We start from the raw sequence: 23,608 nt of genomic DNA, 5'->3' as shown, positions 1-23,608 counted from the left end.
AAAATAATTCCTTCGATCTCTCATTTCTAGACAAATATTTATTAAATGCTTCTGTGTGCTAGGCCTTGATCTTCATAGTCTCTCTACATGTTCTTTCATTCATTTCAAAGATGAATAAGAAATGGTCATTGCTTATGCACCATTTTGGTGAGGCAGACTAGTAAATACATTGTCATAATAAAGAGCTAAATAAGCTTGGGCGGCAGTGTGTATAAGGTGCAGTGGGTTGGTCCGTTCTTCTCTGTGGGTGGGGGAGGTAGTCAGGTAGGATTTCACAGAAGAGTTGAGCCTTGAAATGAACTCTGAAAGTTTAGTCTCCAGACATTTGGGGAGCAGTAGGATGCTATAAACAGCAGCATAAACCCTTTTAAACCTAGACTCTAAGTTCTTTGAAAGTGGGCCATATTTATCTTGTTTATTTCAGGATTACCTAAGCTTAGCAAAGTGACTAATATATACTCAGTAAATACTTGTAGAATGAATATAATGAATTAATCAACTGCAAATGGTTTGATGTTAACTGGAGGGTACAAGGTGGTGCTTTGGGAAGTAAGATTGGAAAAATAAACATGGCTCATATTAGGAAGAATCATATGAATGAATCCTATCAGTGAATCATACATTGGTTACAGAGAATGACCAGCCATTGAAGTGTTTTAATCAGTGGAGTAATGGGACATATTCATCCTGGGTCTCTCTAGTAGCCGTATTGAAGGTAGATTTGGTGCATATGGATGGATAGTAGTCCTAAGACTTTTGTTAAGGAGAAAGAATATTAATTCTCTCACAAATACCACAGTCCCAAAAGTCCGTTTCCAGAGAGCTAAAAAAGGAATAAGGGACAAAAAAAGAAAAAAAGGTAGGCTTTATCTACAAATTTTAATGTTTATGTTGTGTTAGCAGCAACTTCATAAAATCATAGATCCAGGGCTTGAAAATATAATCTTTAGCTTTTAAGCAGTAAGTTTTTATTTCCCTCTTTTTATATATAAAGCAAGCTGAGGCCCCTTTTTAAGGTGAGGTGATTTGTCAATGTCACATAATTTTAAAAATCTTGCTTGTAAGAAAATATGACAATTTTGTCTCGTTATAAAAATGAACAATATGTAGGTAAAACAGGATATAAAGAGAGGGATAAAAAGAGGCAAAACCAAGAGGCATTTAAAAGGAAGAAAGAAGACTTAGCAATGTATTGCATGTAGAAGTAAGAGAGTTTTAAGTTCCTTGAAGTTGCAGATAATGTTTCCTTCTCCTTGTAGCTAAAGCTGCCAGGAGCTCCTAACACACTGTGCACAATTGCGCAGGAGCACGTACATGCCTTCTAACAGGCTCTCAGTAAATGCCTCTTGAGTGAATGGATAGATATGTGATGGCAATGCAGAAATAGCTGCGTGGTTTGAACAAATCTTTCCAGCAAACAAATTCTTTTTGACGTTTAACTACATTTACTTAACATTAGGAGTATTTCGCCTCCTGATTTGCATTAAAAAGTTTTCATTTTCTTTTTATAACTGGAAAGTTTGTGAAGGAGCGATTTGTAATGTAGTTACAAATCTTTAAAATTTCTCTTTTCTTTAAAATTTCTTTAAAATTTCTCTTTTCATAATTAGTAAACTAGTTGAATAAAATTTTCAAGAATTGCCTTCACGGGTGGTATATTAACTTCTTTGGTGTATGAGTATCCTATTTAGTGTGTGAACAATAATGACCACTGTTTTTTGCACACTGACCAGAGGCTAGACACTGTATCAAGAATTTCATGCAGCTTGTCTTGTTCGTAAGAACACTTTTCAGATCTGGCACCATAATGTTAGTAATGAGCTCAGAGAGGCAGCGTGGGTTTTGGAGGCCAAAGAGATCTGTAGTTGGCTCATGGCACTCTACCAAGGGGCTGCCATTGTGAGCAAATGATTTAACCTATTGGCCCCGGTTTCCTCACCTATAAAACAGAAATTGATAATAATGTTTTGGTAAGTTTATATGAGAAAATTGAAGTTAATAAGCCTAACATGGCAGTGGGGATGGATATAGGAGAGTTGCTTTTAGTTGTGGGTGTTCAGATTAATGGAGGCCCTCAAATTTAATATTTTGATGTTTCATGCAAATGATGTTACTAATCACAGTGATACTTTAAACAGCTGATTATTTTTTATAAACCTATAGTTTTATAGGTTTATTTTTCCACAATTTTTTATAAATCTATAACTGTGTATTGAATAACACAATTATGACAATAAAATCGCTTCTTTTGGATGTGTATTAATTTAATTTATTCAAAGAAAACAGTTAAAATATGCTACAGTTATAGTTACCCTATTTTGCCATTTCTTCATTATTATACAAAAAATTTCAAAGTGGCTCTACATCACTAAAGTCCCTGACAATATGACATTTGCTTAGGAAAATAAATATTAATTTCTTTCTTCTCCACTTATGACAATAAAGTGTCATTTGGCTACTGTTATTCAGGGATTAAACATTTTATATTTTTTTCTGGTTAGCCTGTTGGTCAAAGTCTTTAATCATGAAAACTTTACATTGTTTTTTAACATAAATACTTGTAAAATGTATTAAACATTCCTTCTTATCAGGGTGTGAAACCTGCAATCTCTTGTCAGTGACTCACAGGGTCATAGGTATGCACGCTAACTTGTGTACTGGGTGGGATGTGCTCAAAGGCTGTATTCCTTACCTTTTCTCCAAATTCAGAATCTCTTCCCTTTTGAATATTTGGGGCTGCTTTTTTCATGAGGCTGAGTCCCAAGCCTGTCACTTTTCCCTGTTGTAAACGTGCCTACTTCTAGCATTGCTTCTGATATGCATCTGCTGAGAATCTAGATAGAAAATCTTGTTAGCAAATAGATTCCGAGTGAGGAATTGAGAGTCTTTCTCATTAGAACCTACACATTAATGTGCAAATTTTAGTGTCTAGACATTGTGACATGTCTGTCTGCCCCTCAGAGGACTTATTTAAGTATGAATTCTTTGCTGTGTTCTGAATAGCTGAACTTCCTAGTAAGTAACTTCCGTTTAATTTAGATATTGCTAAATTTGGAATATGACCATTTCTCATGAATAATCAGCCGTTTAAAGTCATAGCCAAGAAAAACTCAAGTTTCACAGAATTACCAATTAATAATACTTTCTTCTTATAACCAACATTTATAGTAACTTTGAGATTTGTATTGTTGGGAGGCAAAGTAATAACATAACTATGATAGAAACCCTCTCAAGACTAATTTAGCCTTAAATATGAACTTTTTTGTGACATTAGCAAGTAGGAAAATATATTTGTGTTTTTCCTGCTTTTTTCTTCTCAGGGAGGTACTAGTAAGAATTGAGAATACGCAACCTATAAACTACACAGTTAATTTCTGTATAATTGACTTGACTATAAACTTTACCATATTTTTGAACAGTGTTTGGCTCACCTTTCTCAAAGCAATACTCCTGAATATACCACTTTTAACAGATAGCCATCTGACGTATTTTTCTTTTTGTACCTATCTTTCTCTTTTCACTCCTGTATATCTCCTGATCTTAGTTTAGAGCTGGTCTGTTTAATTGTCATAATCGAAGCCCAAGCAATCTCTTACACATTTAAGTGGCCCTTAAGAGTTAAAACCCATTTCTCTTTCTCTGTCATCCTTATTATTATACAATATACATTTTACTTTACATAGAGAAAACATTTAAATATATTTTGTAAACAAATTTTTTTTTTTTTTTTTAATTCTTAAGAAGTAAGCAGCCCAAGAAGTCAGGCAACCAGTAGAGTCAGAATTCAGCTTCATAGAGCCTGCCAGAGCATGCAACTCAGAAGGATAATTTGGCAATTTTCCCAACTTATCTGAAAAATTTAAAGCTTTTTTCCTTTTGGGATAAGGTATTTTAACAACTTGTTGAACTGACAAGTAAAATTAATTCCTAAATAATGTAATTTTGTAAAATTAACCTTGTTTGTTTTTAACAACAGTATTTTGGATCAGATACTTATTTTTCAAACTGTGATTGTAGTTGCCTTGACAATAGGAGCTTGTATTTATTAGTACTCCTCATCGATTCCCATTAAGCATCTTTCCTTAATGGAAATGATACACTAGGATAGTGGGAAAGGAATTCTCTTTTACTGGTAGTTGAAAGGTTTTTAATGTAAATATGAGCTGTAGCCCATATGCTTTTACATTATATTCTTTTCTTTTGAATTGCCAAATTCTTATTTTCTAAGCAACACTTTCCTTTTTCAGAGAAAGAGAAAATGAAAATTTTCTGAATACTGGCTGTTCCAGATTTTGCTATTTTATGCATAAACAGCAATACAGGCAAAAGAGAATTAAGTTTATATACTGAGACCTGCAAATTGTTATAGTTACCATTGTACTAATTGAAAAGTTAAATAAAGCCCAATTTTTTAAATTAATACTTTATTTTTTAGAGCAATTTTAGATTCACTGAAAAATTAATGGAAAGGTATAAAGGTTTTACACATACCTCCTTGCATATAAATAGCCTCCTCCACTGTCAACATCCCCCACCAGAGTGGTACATTTGTTACAATTGATAAACCTACCTTGATATATCATAATCACTCAAAGTCCATTGAAAACTAAATTTAATATTCCTGATGTAGAAGTTGAATATCATTTTTTGTAGCAGCATATTGACTCAATAATGTTAAAATGACATATAAAGAATTTTTATTTTTGGTTACTGAATTTACCTAAATCTGTTTCTTTGGGTTCGTATATTCTAGTCCATTCGATAAAAGCTATTAGGAAAAATAGTAAAACACAACCAATGGCACTACAATCAAGTAAAGTTTGTTCCTAGTTCTTATTGATTCAGAAGGAAAGAGAGAAAGACAGAGATTGAGACTTGCTCTTATACTGGGAGTTGAACAGCTCATGATACTAGAAACCCAAAACTCAATTACCATATTTATTCAGTTATTATTTAACACACTACTTGACTATGATTTACACTATAAATTTGGAGAGAAAACTTCAAATTAAAGACATAAGACGAAATAGATGAGTTATTATTTGCACAGATTCTTGAGCAATGGTTTTCAGCCTCGGCTTCTCGTAAGAATTGCCCGGGAGCTTTTACAAATCCCAGTGCCCAGTTTCCGCCCTAGACCAGTTGCATTAGAATTGCTAGGGGGTGGAACCTTGGCAGTATTTTTTAGTTTATTCTAATGTGCAGCCAAAATTGAGAATCATTGTTAGAGGATGTGATGAATGTCATTAGAGGCTTTATCTTGAGTATCATCAAGACTTTATTTAGGCTTTTCACACTGTTTTAAGGCTGTTGGTGAAATTTTCAGCTTAGGAGCATTATTACTATTTACAACTGTACTTGAGAATACATATGATTCTCATATAAAAATAAATGTACTATAATTTCCTTTTAGAAGCCTTCTTTCAAAATTTCCTATTAAAATGTTAATATTAACCTTCATTTATTCATTGACTTAAATCACTGGAACTACTCATTATTTATAAATCTGTTTATGGTGTTTCTGAATTTTTAAAAGGTATTTTTTCATAACACATCTTATTTACTGTGTAACATAAGAAAGTAGTTTATGAATTGCTAAAATGGATTCTTAATTTGGAATATTAGAAATGTCATCATATCTTCTAGACAATCTGTGGTTAGTTACCATCATGCTATTTACAAATACTATCACATAGTGTTTCCTGTTTCCATAAAGTATGTTTCTCTGGGATTGCGAAACTCTTTGCATTAGGAAACTTGAGGGAACAAATTCTTACTACTTCATAATGAGAATATTTAATAACAAAACATACATTTTTGACCTTTACCTGCATTTGCCTATCATTTATCTGAAAGAGTCAAGCATTTGAATATCCTAGGTTTCCATATTATAACTGGATACCAAGGCAACCATTGCCATTTCTTTTGCTGTCCTCAGTTCAGACCAAAGGAAACAGAACTATTCTCATGTTCTGAGCCTGCTGTAGAGAATTGTCCTAGAAGATGACACTGGTGATTCTGAAATAGTGATTATTTCTAAAAGTAGTTTTGTCAGATATATCCCTGATTTGTACACTGTATTTCAGAAGTTATAATGGTTTCCTCAACATTATCCACTTTTTTAATATTTCACATTGATTAATCCTTATCTAATAATCAGAAAAAAATAAACTTGTTCACTTCTTTAAGTATGTAGAATATAGTCATGTAAGTAAAGGTTTATGTTTTACCATATTGGAACAGAAAATTTAAGATGAAACCAGATCTTTCTTTTTGATCACATTATTTTGGTAGGACCAGATGGATTATACTTCTTCAGGTCATCATCCAAACAAAAAAAGAAAGGTAGCAGATATTGAATTTTGTAGTGTGTGTGTTCTTATTAAGTAACTTTAATGCTGCAAAAGCAAAAAATAGAATATATTGGAATAATTTCAGAGTGATGTAATATAAGGCATATGGATATTTTCATCTAAGTTTTAGGGTAAATAAAAATGAAAAGATAATTTTATATACATTGGGAAACATTTTTTATCCAAGTTCTTAAAAAATTCTGTACATTATCATTCTGAGTCTGTGTATGTGCTTTTAAATTTGTACTTGCTTTGCTTTTATGTTCAGCAGAACTTTTAACTTTTGCTCTTGTAGGAAGATCTATAAGTTTTTATGTTAACTGAATGAAACATGTTTATATTTGGACAAAAATGGTTATTAGGAAAGCTAGGGAGAGTGCATGCATGCGTGTGCGTGTGCGTGTGCGTGTGTGAGTGTGTGAATTTTAGTAGTGTAGGAGTCTTGAGGTTTGATCTTATTTAACCCTTTTATTTACAATAAGGGTGTTGAGGCCCAGAGTTAAGTGTCTTGCCCAAATTTAGTCTCCTATTTAGTGAAAGAGTCAAAGCCAGAATCAAAAATCAGTTTGTTTGTTTTATCATAGCATTCTACTTTAGAAGAAATAGGGCAACTCTGAATTTACAGATAAGCAACTTGCTTGATTAGAAAATAACAAATGCAAAATATTGCCTCTACATATTTTATATTTTATTTTGGTTTTGCAGCATTTTACAAAAGAAAACTAAAGGTTTATTTTTGCTTTTAAAATAGTTTGGTGCAGTAACTTTCTACCTCACTTTATTTGTTCTAGCAGCTTATATCTATAATTCTGAGTATCACATTTGTGTGTTTTGTAGATGTGTGAAAATGATTGGTTTAACGACAGTCAGTATGATGGAATCATGTTTTGAATCTCCTCTAACACTCTCCATAGTTTGGATGTTGTAAAAGTTTCTTGCAGTGCCTATTATTTTAATAATGTAGTCTAACTCATATAATACAGTATCTATGACAGTATTTATAATTCTCTTTTGTTCTTAGTATTCTAAAAGATGAAATTTACAAGCTAGTTTTTATCTTTTTGCTAAATAGTAGGTCCTTGATTAATAAAGCCTTTAGACAAAATAGTGATTTTTTTTCTTAGAACATTAATAATCTTGTTAAATTTTGGCAATGTGAAAATTTATATTGGATCAAATTGTTCTTGCATTTCACTTAAGCTGTCTGGTGGCTTTTTCAATTTATCTGAATAATGAGTGTTTTCAGAAACACAACACAATGGCGACTTGTCAACTACTGTATTTAAATGTGAGATAGACTAGTTTTAGAGATGGCAACGTGACACTGATATGTGAACTTCAGACTATTAGTGGGTTAATAATGACTTTTTAAACTTCTCTTTCAGAACAAAGGAAGAATTATGCACGTGACAGTATCAGCAGTGTATCAAATACAACCCATTACCATGTTGAAGTAAGATGCTTTGATGTTTGCTAAAATTTAGAAAGAACCTTGAGGGACATAAAAATTGGTAGTAAAATCAGAATTATGTTTAATTTTATTCCTATGATGTATTCTAAATTGTGTTGACTATTTTCTTTTAGATTCTTGTGAAACTTACATGTTAAATATTAAAATAGTATTTTTTTTTAATCTGGGGTCTATTTTCATAGAGAATAAAATAAAATAACTACTCATCCTTGTCAGCCTTATTTCTGTTAAAAACAGTACAAAAGCTTCTATTTTATATTGTAGAATTTTCTTGGAATTAAGCTTCTGTTTCAGTGAGTTGTTTAGTTTTAATTTTAGTTTTATCTAAAGTCATTATTTGTTCTAGTTAAACAGTGTTTTTTTTTTTTATTTTATCCTCTGTTGTTATATTTTAAGATATTTGCTCTTAATTGGAGTCTAGGTGTCCTTTGCTTATAATATAAAATATTTCAGTAGGAAAGTGATTTTTATTTATTTTTCGAGATAATATTGGCTAATAACATTACGTAAGTTTCAGGTGTACAACATTGTAATTCAACATCTATATATACTATGTCATACTCACTTTCAGAAGTCTAGTTTCCATTTCTCATTTGAAAAATTTGACCCACTTAACTCATTTCATCCTCCCCACACCGTGCTACCCTTTGGTAACAACTAATCTATTATCTGTATCTATGACTTTGTTTTTATTTTGTTTGTTAGTGGGTTTTTTTTTTGGTTTATATTCCACATATGAATGAAATCATATTGTTTTTGTCCCTTTCTATCTGACTTATTTTACTTAGCATAATACTCTCAAAGTCTTTCTTCTATGTCGTTGAAAATGGCAATATTTCATCTTTTTTAACAGCAGAGTAGTTATTCGATTGTGTGTGTGTATATATATGTAATTATATATATAATTTATTCATCTGTCGATGGACACAGTTTATTTTCACATCTTGGCTATTATAAATAGTGCTCCAGTGAACATAGGGATGCATATATCTTTTCGAATTATGTTTTCAGATCTTCATATACATACCCAGAAGCGGAATTGCTAGATCTTATGGTAGTTGTAGTCTTAATTTTTGGAGGAACCTCCATACTGTTTCATGTAGTGGCTGTAACAATTTATAATTCCACTGACAGTGTATGACAGGGAAAGTAATATTTAATTATTCTTATTTTCAGTTTTCTGCCTATATCAAGATTGCTTGATTAAGTGATTTTAGTAGAGTGAAGTTTAACAGCTGTTACAGACTAGAGTTGCTGTTGCTACTCTCAGTTATCAGTGTATAGTTTTCAAGCTGCCACGTAGATTACCTGCTGTTGATCACCATTCAAATAACCACAATGCAATAAAATGGGTGGAGGTTGATTTTAAGAGACTGTCATTTAAGATGTTTAGAATTTGTATGATATGTTTATGCAGTTTAACATGGCACAATATTAAATAGATTTAGCTTTTTATAATTCAAAGTATCATTTCCTCTGTTCAGCAAAACCTACTGACTTTATTATCTTAGTAAAATAACATGAAGTTCTAGAGAACTCTGTTTGTCCCTCACCTCATTGCTAGCTGACTTCAATTGGGTTTGCTTTGTTCTCTTTTGGAAAATATGTACTAAGACACTGTGTATGTTACAAATATTTTTTCTTTTTGCCAATCATAAGCACTTGACTACCTTTGTTCTGGATCGGAAAGATGCTATGATAACTATTGATGATGGAATAAGGAAGCTGAAATTGCTTGATGCCAAAGGCAAAGTGTGGACTCAAGACATGCTTCTTCAAGTGGATGACAGAGCCGTGAGCCTGATTGATTTAGAATCAAAGGTAAGTTTGTAAAATTTATACTATTTTATTTTTTAAGAAAGTTTCACAAATATTTATACTTAAAGTTAGGTCAGATTATTTGAATATGGGTCAAAGTTTGATCAAATAAAATAGCTTTGTCAGTGATTTTGAAAAAATACTGTATATACATTATACATGCAAAATCAGTTTTTTAAACTAGACGTAGAGGCATACAGTTTTTTTAAACCACAAATGACAAGATGGAAGAAGTGAGGAAAAAATATGTAGTGCTAAAATAAGGCCCTAGTGGGGCATTATACTTTATGACGTTGATTACACTCTGGGCCGAGCTATATCCCAGTAAATGAGTGAGCTGGAATGAAAGGATTATGTGTGTATTAACTTTTCACCAGCTCTACAGGAGGCACCTTTCTTTCACACAAGAACTGGTAGGTAAGATGCTGGGACTCTTAAGAGAGCTCTTTTGAGCCCTGTCATTTTAATAAGCATTTGAGCTCCTAAGATAAAGAAAATGACTACATTGTATTCTGATAGGAGTTGGGATAAAATTTGCCCTTTCTTTCATCTCATCCATTATTTACTGTACAGAGCAACTGAATGCTTCTCTGATCCTCGTGGTTTCACATAATTGTAGAGAAGAGATATTATTTAATTTATGTTAGGAAAGAAAGAAAATTTATTCTCTCTCTAGTGTGGCTTAGAAATTACATTTTATTTTAATAGAACCTGCATTTTTATTTCACCTTTGTGGAATCCTAAGGAATTAGGATTTAGAATAAATGTATCATGTGGTGTATATGTATATGTTTTGTCCATATAAAAGTTGTTGCTTTTTATGTTCCAGTTATCAAGGATATTATATTTTAGTTACTCTTTTTAAAAATCATGATTTCTCCCATCAGTTACATCATGAAACCACTCACGACTTGTGTGAAGCCATTAGTGTAAGGATAAGCACCTTAAATATCTCATTAAATACAGAATTTTGATTGTGAGAAGAAAGTTCATTTGCTTTAATTATTTAGTCTATTGGTATTTTATTTTCATGATCCTTTATAGGTTAAAGACTATTCACTTTTATACCACCAAATGCCTTAACCATTTTGAAGAACATATTTCTTAGTGAGATACTTTTGATGCTGTTATTTTACGTTTTGTCGGGATTCCAGCTAGATAGTGAGTTTTTGCATTTGAGAGATTTCACTGAAATAAAAAATGTACAAATGATATATTATTCTTAGCCTAACATTTGTACATGTGTATGTTTATATGTATGTGTATTTGTATATATGACTAGACGGTGCTCAAGTAAAGACAAAAATCTGACTTTACTTAGCCAGAGGGAAAAGAATGTGATGTGAAATGGTGAATAATTTTGGAAAGAGCCCTCAGTTTACCTTTTTTTTTTTTGCTGTTAAAGGCATCCCCTCTACCCTGTAATCTGAGACAATCAGTAATGCTAAATTTAATATTCTGCTTATTAAGAACATAACTACATTCCTCTGCTAAATGTTTCCATTTTCATTGCTTTTTCTCCCACCCACCATCCAGCCCAGCCTTGTTTCTTTGCTGCCACCTTGTACCTACTCATCCTCATATCTACAAGTGTTTACTAATATTCATTGTTAATATGATTTATGCACTTAAAAATAATTTATGCGATGCCTAGAGTTCTTTGTGAAATAGATTTTATGTAGACAATAAAAAATAAGGCAAGTTATATTTTTACTTTATAGAATGAACTGGAGAATTTTCCTTTTAACACAATCCAGCACTGCCAAGCTGTGATGCATTCCTGTAACTATGATTCAATTCTTGCCCTGGTGTGCAAAGAGCCAACTCAGAATAAGCCAGATCTTCATCTTTTCCAGTGTGATGAAATTAAGGTAAAAGGATGGTGAATTTTCTTTCCCTTTAAGCAGATGTTCTGGCAGCTTTTGAATTATTTACTTCAATCATATGGCTAGTAGGTACTAGATTTTTAGTTTCTTAGAATTTTGTAGGGAAAACAAATCCTTTAGTGTCTTCCTTAGGGTTTTCAGGCCAAGTGAAATAAAAAGGAGATAGAGTGGTATAGAAATATCAGATATATTCTATTTATAAGAAAAAATGTAGATAATACATTAAATTCTTCATTGAGGGACTTGGGCTTATAATTAAAAATTGATTCTTCAGAAATTATGTGTCATGGGCAATAAATAATCCTGCCATATTATTTTATTTTGTACTAATTATAGCGTAGATTATTGCAATGAAGCATTTAGACAATTTCCATGATATCGATTTAAAGTTTACCATTTAATTATGTGACTTGAATAATTGCTCAAGATTTGTAATCCCCATGTAATAATTTGAAAATAGTTGAGCATAGTTACCAGTAACATGCTATATCTTGGAGATTTGTATTTCAAAGTACACCGTAATTTTAAAGTGATTATAATCTGTGGTGCTTTTTTGGACATTAGAAGTTACCTTGAGTCTTAAATATCTTTATTTCATGAGTTGATTACTAGAAAAGGGAAATCATTTTGGTTTGAGTTGATTGGTACATTACCAAAGCAATGATGTATCACCATGTATATTATAAAATATACTAGTAATTTTTAACGTACAAAGTAATGCTGGGAGATAAGCATAAAGTGTCACTTGATCTTCTCTGTATTTCTTTGACATTAAAATGTGATAAATTAAGGTTGACTATAAATAGTATATTATATAGTTTTCTTATTTCAATATATGTCATAGATGACTTTCTAAAAATATTACTTGAAAAGAACTATGACCTTTAGGTAATTTGTGTATGGAATATTCATCAGGTTTCTATATAGTGCCTTTGGAAAGTCATAAAGTACATAAAGAATTTTGCAAGGGTAGATTTGTTAAATCAGTAAATATTAAGGTAAATATTTTACTCTGAAAATATAGTGAAAGTTAATTTTAAATCTGGTGTTTGCCTCATTGTTCTAAAAATCCCTGCCTCTGGAAACTAAGGGTTATCGTGGATTTCAGTTTTGAGAATAAAAGGCTTGCTTTATTTCATAGGGGATGATAATGTTGATGGGTTAGAAACTGATTTACTACATACCGCTTTGTCCTAATTAAAAGCTTAAGTGCTTCTCTGTAGCTATATGCATTTACTCATTGGTGCCATATTCCACATATAAGACCTTTTTTTCCTAGCCCCATTAAAAATATAAATACAATGAAACATGATGTAGTTTATTTTATATGGATCATCTTACAATATCACTTTTGAATTTTGAAGTTTCTTTATTCTGGGACTTTATACAATGTTCCTGCCCACATTTGTAGTAAAAATTTTTTTAGAAATATGATAGCCCCCTATAGGAAGTTCAGAGTTTCTAGGCATCTTCAGTTTTAATCTCCCACATAACAGAAAGCCTTCGACACGATGTTTGTAGTGTCTTTCTGAAACTAGGATGTTCTTGTAGAAGTAACACTGGACTGGGATGTGTTAGTACTCTTTAACTAGAAGTATGACCTTCAGCACGCCATCATATGAGTATTCCTAAGTTCCCTTAATTATAAAACGAGCAGAACAGATTAGCTAATCTTTAAATGTTTGAGAAAAACACACATAATTACAGAGAACAAGCAGGAGCAAAAATAGAAGATGAATACATCCCAGCAAGAATCCAATATATAGTAATAATCACTGGCTATAAATAAACTTCACAATCAAACAAGATAAACCTCTTTGCTGCTAATCTCACATTGATTCCCATGAAAATGGAATCAAATGTTCTCGTTGGAAAAAGTTAATTGTTTGGAGTTTTTTTGTTTTTTTTTGTTTTTTGTTTTTACCTGAAATGACAAAATAAAGTGGTTATCAAAAAGAGTAGAGCTTGGTATTGGGGTTCATCTCATGATTATAGCAGGTTTACCCTAACCTTGAGAGTTGCTCTGCTAGGTGGGAGTGAGTGATTCGTTGCAGCAGGTGAATGAGTATCCAGCAGATCCTGAGGATGAGAAAGGGAAGGACCTCTATCCTGCATGCCTGTGCTGCTTCTGACTTTATTTCTTCTCAGGCAGAGATAGTTACCCAGTTACATTTTCCCATATGATTATACTTTTAGCATATGCAAATCATTTCTCTATTCGCCTATTATGTGAGGATAGCTGTTGTTTTTAAAATAAAGGCATTTGGATTAAATAATATTTTTAAATTTTTTTAGTTTTTAAATCTTGTCATTATAAAGTTCCCAATTTAAAAAAAAAACACAGTATGTTTTGAAAGCATATTTAAAAAAACACACTTTTCTTTTGCGTCAAGACACTGATTCAGACAGGGAACATAATCTCTTTTTCTGTTGTAACCTACATATCAAGACAAGAAAAATCTATAACCTCTGAGGTAACTTGTCTTTCATTGCAGGCAAACCTAATTAGTGAAGATATTGAAAGTGCAATCAGTGACAGTAAAGGAGGAAAACAGAAAAGGCGGCCTGATGCCCTGAGGTAAGGACAGTAACAGAAATTAAGGGGTAGAATTGATTTGTTTTAAAGTCTTTTTTTCCTGTAAAGATTTAGAAAAATTATTTTCAAGGAAAGCATAGTTTACAGATTACAACCTGTAATCTCAACTCATTTACTCTCCCAGGTTTGTCAGTGTGTGTGTTTGCACCGTTTCTCTCGATGCTATCTATGGTCTCTCTCTGATATGGCTTCTCCCACTTTTGTCGGCATAGAGTCATGAAAGATGAGTGGCATTTTAAGGGAACGTAGCCTACGGGAATAAAAATAAATATTAGGACTATGGTTGGTTCATAGCCTTTCCAAATCACAGGCGACCCAGAAAACAGTTAAACCTAGTTTCCAGCTGAATTTAAATTTCATATATATATTTTAAATATACAGACTATGGAATAGTTAGGATGTCTTTATTGGTCTACCCCTTGACGTAGTATTTCTTGAGGTTGGAGAACTAATACTATAAATTGAGAGAATTGATGTTATAAAAATGGAGATGGTGAAAATTCTATTTGTTCTCATTGTTTTTAGGGTGATTTCCAATGCAGACCATGGAATACCGCCTCCGCCCAGAGCTCCTGCTCCTGTGCCCCCTGGGACTGTTACCCAGGTGGATGTTAGAAGTCGGGTGGCAGCCTGGTCTGCATGGGCAGCTGACCAAGGGGACTGTGAGTAGTTCTAGGAATTGATGCTTAATATACATTTATGTTGGGTTGTAACATAGTACTTGCTTTCAAATTCTGATGCTAATTTCTGAGCTGAAGTTTGAGGTTAGTTTTAAAATTTAAATCTTAGAAAAAGGGAAGTTAAACCTTGAACTCTGTAAGATTATATGTATGAGAGTTCAGATCAGTCATTTAAAAAATATGGTGTTAGGATTAGAGTTTTTTGTTTGTTTGTTTGTTTGTTTGTTTGTTTTAAGTTAGTCAAAGATGGAAAATTTGACTTAACTAACAAAATAATGGTAGTTGAGACTATTGATTACAAACAAAAGACTATCAGGTTTGGTTTTGTTTTGTTTTAACATTATACTTCAGATTTTTGTTGTCTTACCACTGTTTTCTTTTGCAAAAATTAGTTGTGGTTACATGGACAGATTGTCAGGACAGAGGTGGGATAGTGGGAAAGGGGTCAAAGGCATTGTCCATCTGGCTAACTTTGTTGAATGGGCCCTTTGTATGTACGGTCATTTTAACTTAACATTCTTTTTGTAAGAACAAATAATCTTAAGCATAGAACTTAGTGTAACTTTTTATATGTCAGAATGTTTTACCAAATCTGAAATTTTTATGACTGGAAAATGCCTTAAAATTTGCTCAGTTAAATCTCTTCATTTTAAGGGTTAATAAGTTGCGATCCAGCAAGTTTGAATTTGGTGGGGACTAGAGCCTCACTCTTTTGCCTACTACTAGTTCAATGAGACTTCTTAAATCCCTTTTCCTTTATCTAGTAAAGCATCATTCATCAAGGATATCTAGCAGTATAGTTAAACAATAGAACTTGATTCTCACAATGAGTGACATTGGACTGTATTTTGAGTCTGGTGAGTCAAAACTGGGGTTCTGGAGCTAGGCCAGGATCTACATGTGTGACCTTGGACAGTTATATCTCTGTATTTCAACTTCACTTGTAAAATGGAGACAATTCCTGGGTTTCTGTGAATCTGAAAGCATAATGTCTGTAACAGTACCTACTACAGTATAGTAAGAAAAATTTGAGTTTGTTCTCATTTTTACCAAATTGAGAGGATTTTATTTTCTGAATTACTTTCCATTTTATTTAAATTTCTCATATCCTTAAAGTTATTTTTGGAAGTTTACACATAAGCCTAGCTACAAACAGATGAAAGAAATAAATCTTTGAAACTGCATTTTTCAAAAATAAAGTAACAAAGTTATTACTTACTTTATAACTTTATAACAGTTTCTGTTTTTAGGAACTATATAAATTTTTATTGATTCATTTTGTCTGTAAAATTTTGTGTTTAAAGAACTAGTTGGGAGTTTATAATGTTTATTACTTCTTGTTTACTTACGGTATTTTCGTTGTGGCTATTTTTTTTTCCTGGAGAAGGTGTGGGTTTTATTTTGAGAGAAGTCGAATGGTCTTCCTCGAAGTTGAGGAAGGATAGTACATTTTAAGTTTACAAATATTCTAAATAAAGTTGTCGAAACATTCGTAAGGCCTAATATAATTTATAGCAAAGAGAAAGTTTATCCCCAGGGGTTTCTGAGCTCTCATTAGATTTTGTCTAAATTACTCTGTGCAGGGTCATCTATATAAGATGAGGTTTTTAGAGCTAATTTACTCCTAGGCCAAACAGAACACAGTACTTTTGATGTAAGGTTCTGTCTGGATCCAGGCCAGTTTTTAGTTGGAAAGTCTCCAAAAGAAGTATCTTTCTGATCCCTCCAAAGGCTCCTGCTGACTCAGACTGAAAAACTCCTGAATCCTTGAGTTAGTTAGCTCTACTCCCAACTTCCAAGTGATCTCTGTGGAATGGCGACAGTGACAGTTGGGTTCCTAGTCATGCCACAGACCCAGAAAAAGTTTGTGAAATCCTACATCTCTCCCTCACCTCAGCCTCCCATCTCACCTCACCTATCTGGAGTTCCTAATAGCTATATTTCAAGTTCAACTGACTGTTTCCTGTGTAGTATATACGTACTATAGCCAAGATAGCCGCTAACCACATTTAAAACAGCTAACTGGCAAGATTTTATATATATAAATTCTAATTATCTTTAAGTACTTAATAGCCACTAATTAAGTTTTATAAGACTCAGCCATTTCTCTTTTTTCTTTTCTTTTTTTAAAACAAGTATTTCATTTATGGAGAAAGTTAGACCTGGAAGAGGCATGGCAATACAGAGTTGTCAATATTTTGTGCGATTCTTTGTATCAAATATCATGAATCATGATGATAATATCATGAATTGTATTCCCATTAGTGATGATACATTTTTCCTGTTCCATCCACACATTTTTTTTTTTTGCATTTCACCTACTACGAAATCTTTGTACTTATATCTGTGTTTAGTGGTTTTGTTAACCTACTTATACCAGGAAGGAGTTCACGATAATGCTCTCATCATTAACATCATGCTCTAGCCAAATGGGCTAATTTAACATCTCGAATGCTCTTAATACATTTATTCTTTAATTTGCAAATTCCTGTAGGTAGTTATAATTTAAAAGCATATGACTTAAAATTAACGAGCCTAACATTGTGGGTTTTAAGTCTAATGACAACTGGAATGTTAAGAAGCACTTTACTATCAGAACCCCCAAAGCTTTATTGTAGTCACAATGTTGGAACATATAAAAATTAGGAGCTTTGTTGCATTAGAATTAATTGACTACTATTTAAGAAGTAGGTGCTTAAATGTGGCTTCATATTTCTTGTGTAGAAATTACAGAGTGCTAACGTAGTGTTGGTTCCATAGGCCACTGACATAGGGAAGAGGGAGAATAGAAAGGTAATTATAGGGTAAATCAACATTATAAAGATGGAAGGCAAGTACTTCAGCTCTGCCCAAGTGCTTCTGTTAGTGGTGGCAAGGATGCATGTCATAGTTGGTAGTCCCCAACCTTTTTGGCACCAGGGACCGCTGCTGCTATGCGAATCTAATGCCTGATGATCTGAGGTGGAGCTGAGGCAATGATGCTAGTGCTGGGGAACAGCTGCAAATACAGATGAAGCTTCACTCCCTTGCCCTCTGCTCACCTCCTGCTGTGTGGTCCAGTTCCTAACAGGCCACAGACCAGTACCCAGCCTGGGGTTTAGGGAACCCTGTCATAGATGATGAGCAGAGTTTTGATTCTTATCCAATGAAGATGCTCTCTTTTGCAAGTAGCACTCTTTTCTAGCCAATTTTCTAGCCAGTGTTTAATTACTTATATTGGTATTGCTTAAGCAACAGTTTGAAAGAATTATGCTTCTCTCTTTAGTTGAGAAACAAAGGCAGTATCATGGGCATGAAGAAACACCTGAGATGATGGCAGCCCGAATTGACAGAGATGTGGTAAGGACAACATTCCTCTTTAGATCATTGGCTTTTTTTACAAGAGTAAAAAATATTAACAAGGAAAATGAAATTGATTTAAATAAAGACGTTTTGTGGAAATTATATTTTCTCTTTCCAATGGTAGTTATGCACTTTGAATTATTTTTTCTTAACTATTTATGCATTATGGCAATAGTTAATTAATAGACTTTATGCAAATACTTAGTGATAGGAGTACTAACATCAACTAGTTTACAAAGGAATTTAAATGGAATTATCAGATTTGAGGGGTTTGGGTTTTTTCAGTTTGTAATTCATAATTGAAATATCTTTTTTAATATGTCTTGCTGGCATTTATTAAAAATATTTTATAATGCCTGAAAGATAAAACTCAAGTGGCATTTTTTAAGGGTAGATATATAAATTTTAATTTCTTACAAAAGCGTAAGGCTATATTTATTTTTATTTTTTCACAGTAATTTACTTACACAACGACAATGCCCTGTGATGTAATCATAATCTGTGATGTCAGTATAATTACTTTTTATACTACACTCATGTTCCTAGCTTGTTTGGAAACAAATCCTTAGAGGAATTTGAAGTTTGGAATTTAATTTTTACATCACATTATTACTTATTATACTTAAAAGTTCACTCTTAATCCCATTTTCTAGTCTTTAATTTAGAAGAATATCAAGTTTCACACATACTAGAGAAAGTCAACTAAGACATAATATATGAGATAATCAAAATTCATCTGATGATCTCTGAAAGCATAGTTCATCATTAATTCTATTTTAGTATATAGAAACTCTTATTAATACTTATTGTAGATTATCTATGTGTTTATTAGGATAACACAACATTCTACATACTTTTAATTCCATGAAATAATGTTGGTGCTTTATTGGAACATTTTTTAGGAAAACAAATTACTCAGTGCTCTTCTAACAAAATGTTTCTTAGAATTATTTTCCCCTAACTTTATGTGGGAGAACACTGAGAAAATTAGAGTAATTGAAAATAATAAATTATCTGAGTAAATATTGTGAATGCTTTCTTGATGGTGTTGAGAATAGAACAAAACTAAGCTAAAGAAAAATGTAAATGTCAGACTTTGCCACAGGTATATTTAGTTCAGTTATTCTTCTTAGAATTAATGATACTTGAAATTTGCATGTTTGTGTGTGTGTGTGTCTGTGTGTGTGTGTGTTTCTGATTCTCCTTTACTGACAAGTGCAGCGAAAACAAAAATAGTTTTGTTTTCTTTTATGTTTTATTCTATAATTTCTAATTCCAGCAAATCTTAAACCACATTTTGGATGACATTGAATTTTTTATCACAAAACTCCAAAAAGCAGCCGAAGCATTTTCTGAGCTGTCTAAAAGGAAGAAAACCAAGAAAGGGAAAAGGAAAGGGCCAGGAGGTAAGTTGGTTGGATTTTCTTAATCTTCTAAAGACCGACCCAGTGCTAGGCAGAGTTTCTGTCCTTGTGACTGCTCAGCAAAACCCCTTTGACTGTGGACCGAGGTCCTTTTCTAGTTTGGGATAGCACTGGAGACTTAGGCAGAGACCAAGATAAGCCCAGGGAAGTGTCTATTTTGGTTCCCAGTTGGCTACAGTAAAGACTCTAGGATGCTTTACCTAAATCACAGAGACTCTGAGATTCAACTAGTGGTCGTTTATAGTTTTCATTAGTGATTGTAAAATTAATGTCTGTTAAAGAGCATAGCTCTATTCTTCTCATATTTGAATTTATCTTATTTTAAATATAGAACCGCATTATTACTTAAATAAAAGGATTGACTTTTCTCATTAAAATAGAAAAAATGTCAATGGATTTGAAATTTTTTTAATCACAAAACTTCAGACAGTACACTCAGGTTTCATACAAGCAGTTTTTGTGTCTGCTGTATTTCAGCTATTTAAAATGGCCCCAAAATGTATAAAATTATAATTGTACAACAAAATGCCATACATTGAAATATATAAAAGAATAACAAGTAAATATCCCTTTCATTACACATGACTTACAGATCTTTGCCTAGCTCTCATCCGCATAAGCATCTGAGCTGTAGACTTGTTTTCCAGATGCGTATATCTGGATATATCTTACTTCTCTATATTATGAAATTAAGTATTATTGCTTTCTGATGTCCCAAACCACTTATTTCTCCTCTATTCTTTATGAAGAATACACTATCCTCTTGGTCACCCAGATTCAAAACCACGGATTCTTCTGTGACTCCATTCTCTAGCTTATACCCAACATTGACTTTATTTTTTGTGTCTCTTATATCCAATTATTTTCTTTTTGTTTTCATAACCATACTCAGCTTTCTGCGCAGTTTTCAAGTCTCCAGACTTTTATTCTGTGACGACAGTTATCTTAAAGCTCTAAGACAGTCACTTCATTCTTCTGCTAAAAAGCACGTTAATTCCATGTTGTATTGCTTAAGTCCACTTCTCACCCTGGCAGTCAAGGTCATCCACAATCTAACCTTGATCTATTTTTCCATTCTCATGTTTCTTTGCTTTAATGCTTTTTGTTTCATGTACATGCAGTTTCCTTTTTCCATGTTTTAGCTTATGCTTTTTTTTATACAATTATAATGTTTTTCTTACCAAAATGCCATAGAACAAACCTTTCAAATCCCATCTTAAAAGCAACTTTGCCCATGAAACATCGTTTAAGTATACATTTCCCTGTTTCCCAACCAGATGCCGTGTCTTTCTATAGCACTTAATTGGTAGATCTTTGTTGCTTATCTGATTCATGTCCTCTATTAGATTTTAAGGCCTATAAGAGCAGGGCTTAAATTCACAATGGTAAGCACAATTACTGGCTCCTAGAAGGGCTACAATATAAATTTATGAAATTGAATGAGTAACTAGTGGAGCCTAAAGGTAGAGGAGTCCATTTCAAATGTTGTATCGTCTTAATTTGGTACAGTCAGACGATGAGATGTGCAGAGTAACTGGGCAGCAACATATCTGGGGTAATCATTAAACTTTACAGACATAAATGTGTGTTTTTTTTCTTTCCATTTAATATATTTTCTTGGCACTCTCATCTACTCCTTTTATTTATATTTTTAGAGGGTGTTTTAACACTGCGGGCAAAACCCCCACCTCCTGATGAATTTATTGACTGTTTCCAAAAGTTCAAACATGGATTTAACCTTCTGGTAAGTGAAATTTATTTATACATAATTAAAATAAACACACGAAAGAGGTCAAAGTCCAGTCAGAGTGTTCCTGATTGAACTAAGAGACGAAATTTTTCTTACAGATTTTTGAATGTATTTTTTACTGACCTTTAATTAGAACAGATTATAAAACATGTATATCCAAAAGATTTGATCAAAAAGAATAACTCCTTTTTTAAAAAACTAAATTTTCTAAAGCTCACTCACCCATGCCAATTAATAGACTAAAAGTGAATCTAGTAGTAAAGAACTCTTCATCTGAGTCAGTGTTAGACCTTTTGAGTATCTGTCTTTTGCTCAATTACATCATCTTAAAATGTTTATCTGTTTTCTTAATGTTACAGGCCAAATTGAAGTCTCATATCCAGAATCCCAGTGCTGCAGATTTGGTTCATTTTTTATTTACTCCATTAAATATGGTAAGATTTTATTTATTTGAGGAAGTAAGCATTCTTAGTATGTTTTCAGTCCCAAGTGTTTATTTAGATTAAGTAGACAACTTTTCTTCATTACCTTGCATAAATATTTTTCTTGCCATCTCAGTGAACATTAAGTTTGCAAAATTTGAGAGTTTGAAAGAATCTTAGAAATTACATAGTTCAAACTTTTTATTTTATAGCAGAGGAAACTAATGTCTCTGATAGAGCTAGGAAAATGAAAAGAAATAAAGATTTATTGGATACCACTATTTTAGTACATACTAGTATGTAATATAAATGGGTTGAATAATATAGAAAATGTTCTCTTTCTCATAAAATAGAGAAAATAGGCATGAGGAGTCCAGTTCTGGATGGATGGCTTTGCTCCATGATGTTATTCAGATTCCCATATTCTTTTCATTGAAGTGTTCCTCCACCACCTGAGCTGTCTCTGATTCAATCCTTTGTTCACTTATTTATTCAAGTAATATTAATTGACAACCTGCTATGTGCTTGGCATTATTAGTACTTCATTAGGAATAAAACAGACATAAATTCTTATCCCCTCAGAACTTAAATTGTAGTATGGAAGGGCAAACAGTAACTAAATAAATGCATAACTAATACAGCCTACTAAAAATAAATGCATAATGAGTAAATACAGCAGGGAAGGAGAACAGGGAACATTTCAGGTGCATGCCTGTGTGTGTGTGTGCATGTGCGTGTGTTGTGTATTACAGTTGTTGAATAGGGTTAGTTAAGGGAACAACTCATGGAGGTGTCATTTGAGCAAATAAAGGAGGATTAAGTCATGTGGATTTCTGAAGAGAGAGAATTCCAGGAACAGGGAACGTAGATGCTATTAGATGATAACATGCAAATTATGTTCTTGGAGCAAATAGGTATCCTTACTTGCACAGAGTGAGGGAGGAGATCTTGATTAGTAGGAGATGAGGTCAGCAAATCAATAGGACATATCTTGTCCTTATAGGTGATTGTGAAACCTTTGACACTTTTGGAGGGTTTTCAGCCGGAAAAGGATTGCTCTGGCCGCAATGTTTAGAAATTTGGGGGAAGAAGGGACTGAGGTGGCTATTAAAATAATCCAGATGGGAGATTATGGTGTTTGGGAACGTTGAAGGTGGTGAAAAGTTGGATCCTGGTTATAAACCATAGAAACAACAAAGTCTGCTGGTAGACTGGGTGTGCTGTGCAAGCGCCAAGGAATCCCCAAGATTTTTGGACTGAGACTATTAGGATGAACTGATTATTAACTGAGATAAAGACTATGGGTGAAGTGGATTTTTGGAGGAGGATAAGGAATTCAATTTAAACATGTGAAAATTGAGATATATTCAGATGGACAAGTTTGAATTGGTAGTTGAATATACAAATTTGGAGTTCAATGGAGAAATCAGGCTTAGACAAATAAATCTGAGGATCATCTGCTTATAGAAGGTATTTAAAGCCATTAAAGTAGATGATGTCACCAAGAGAGTGATTCTAAATAAAGAGGAACAAGAGCTGATTGAGCCCTAGGTAGTTTCAGTGTTAAAATGGAAAGGACCAACAAAGAAGATGGAGAAGAAGCAGTAAATCAGGAGAAGAAACACAAGAATATTGTGGTATTCTAGAAGCCAAATGAAAAAAAAAAGTTTCCAAGAGGAAGAATTGAGCAACTATGTTAGATATCTGTGGTGAAGTTGGTTTACCTCCATGTCCTTGTAACAGCTGTACAAAAGCAAAGAAAGGTAGCTTTTTCTTTTTTAATTAATTAATTAATTTTTTTATGGCGATGTTGGTTAACAAAATCCGATAAGTTTCAGCTATACACTTTAACAGTAAGGCATATAT

General features: G+C 32.8%; 1 protein-coding gene across 7 annotated transcripts in view; it reads left to right on the top strand.

Moving 5' to 3' along the window:
• EPS8 (EGFR pathway substrate 8, signaling adaptor) overlaps positions 1–23,608 on the top strand; it is a 155,783-nt gene that overhangs the window by 98,108 nt on the left and 34,067 nt on the right. For all 7 annotated transcript variants that reach the window (XM_039876438.1, XM_039876439.1, XM_039876434.1 and 4 more), the window contains 9 exons: positions 7,739–7,806; positions 9,484–9,645; positions 11,364–11,513; positions 14,024–14,106; positions 14,650–14,786; positions 18,070–18,143; positions 19,426–19,552; positions 21,226–21,314; positions 21,680–21,754. In XM_039876438.1, the coding sequence (XP_039732372.1) occupies positions 7,739–7,806; positions 9,484–9,645; positions 11,364–11,513; positions 14,024–14,106; positions 14,650–14,786; positions 18,070–18,143; positions 19,426–19,552; positions 21,226–21,314; positions 21,680–21,754 (965 nt within the window). The remainder of the gene's footprint in view (positions 1–7,738; positions 7,807–9,483; positions 9,646–11,363; positions 11,514–14,023; positions 14,107–14,649; positions 14,787–18,069; positions 18,144–19,425; positions 19,553–21,225; positions 21,315–21,679; positions 21,755–23,608) is intronic.

This window comes from Pteropus medius, unplaced genomic scaffold, assembly GCF_902729225.1.
Source record: "Pteropus medius unplaced genomic scaffold, Ma_sr-lr_union100, whole genome shotgun sequence".
NCBI lineage: Eukaryota > Metazoa > Chordata > Mammalia > Chiroptera > Pteropodidae > Pteropus > Pteropus medius.
This window is presented reverse-complemented; position numbering and strand designations above follow the sequence as displayed.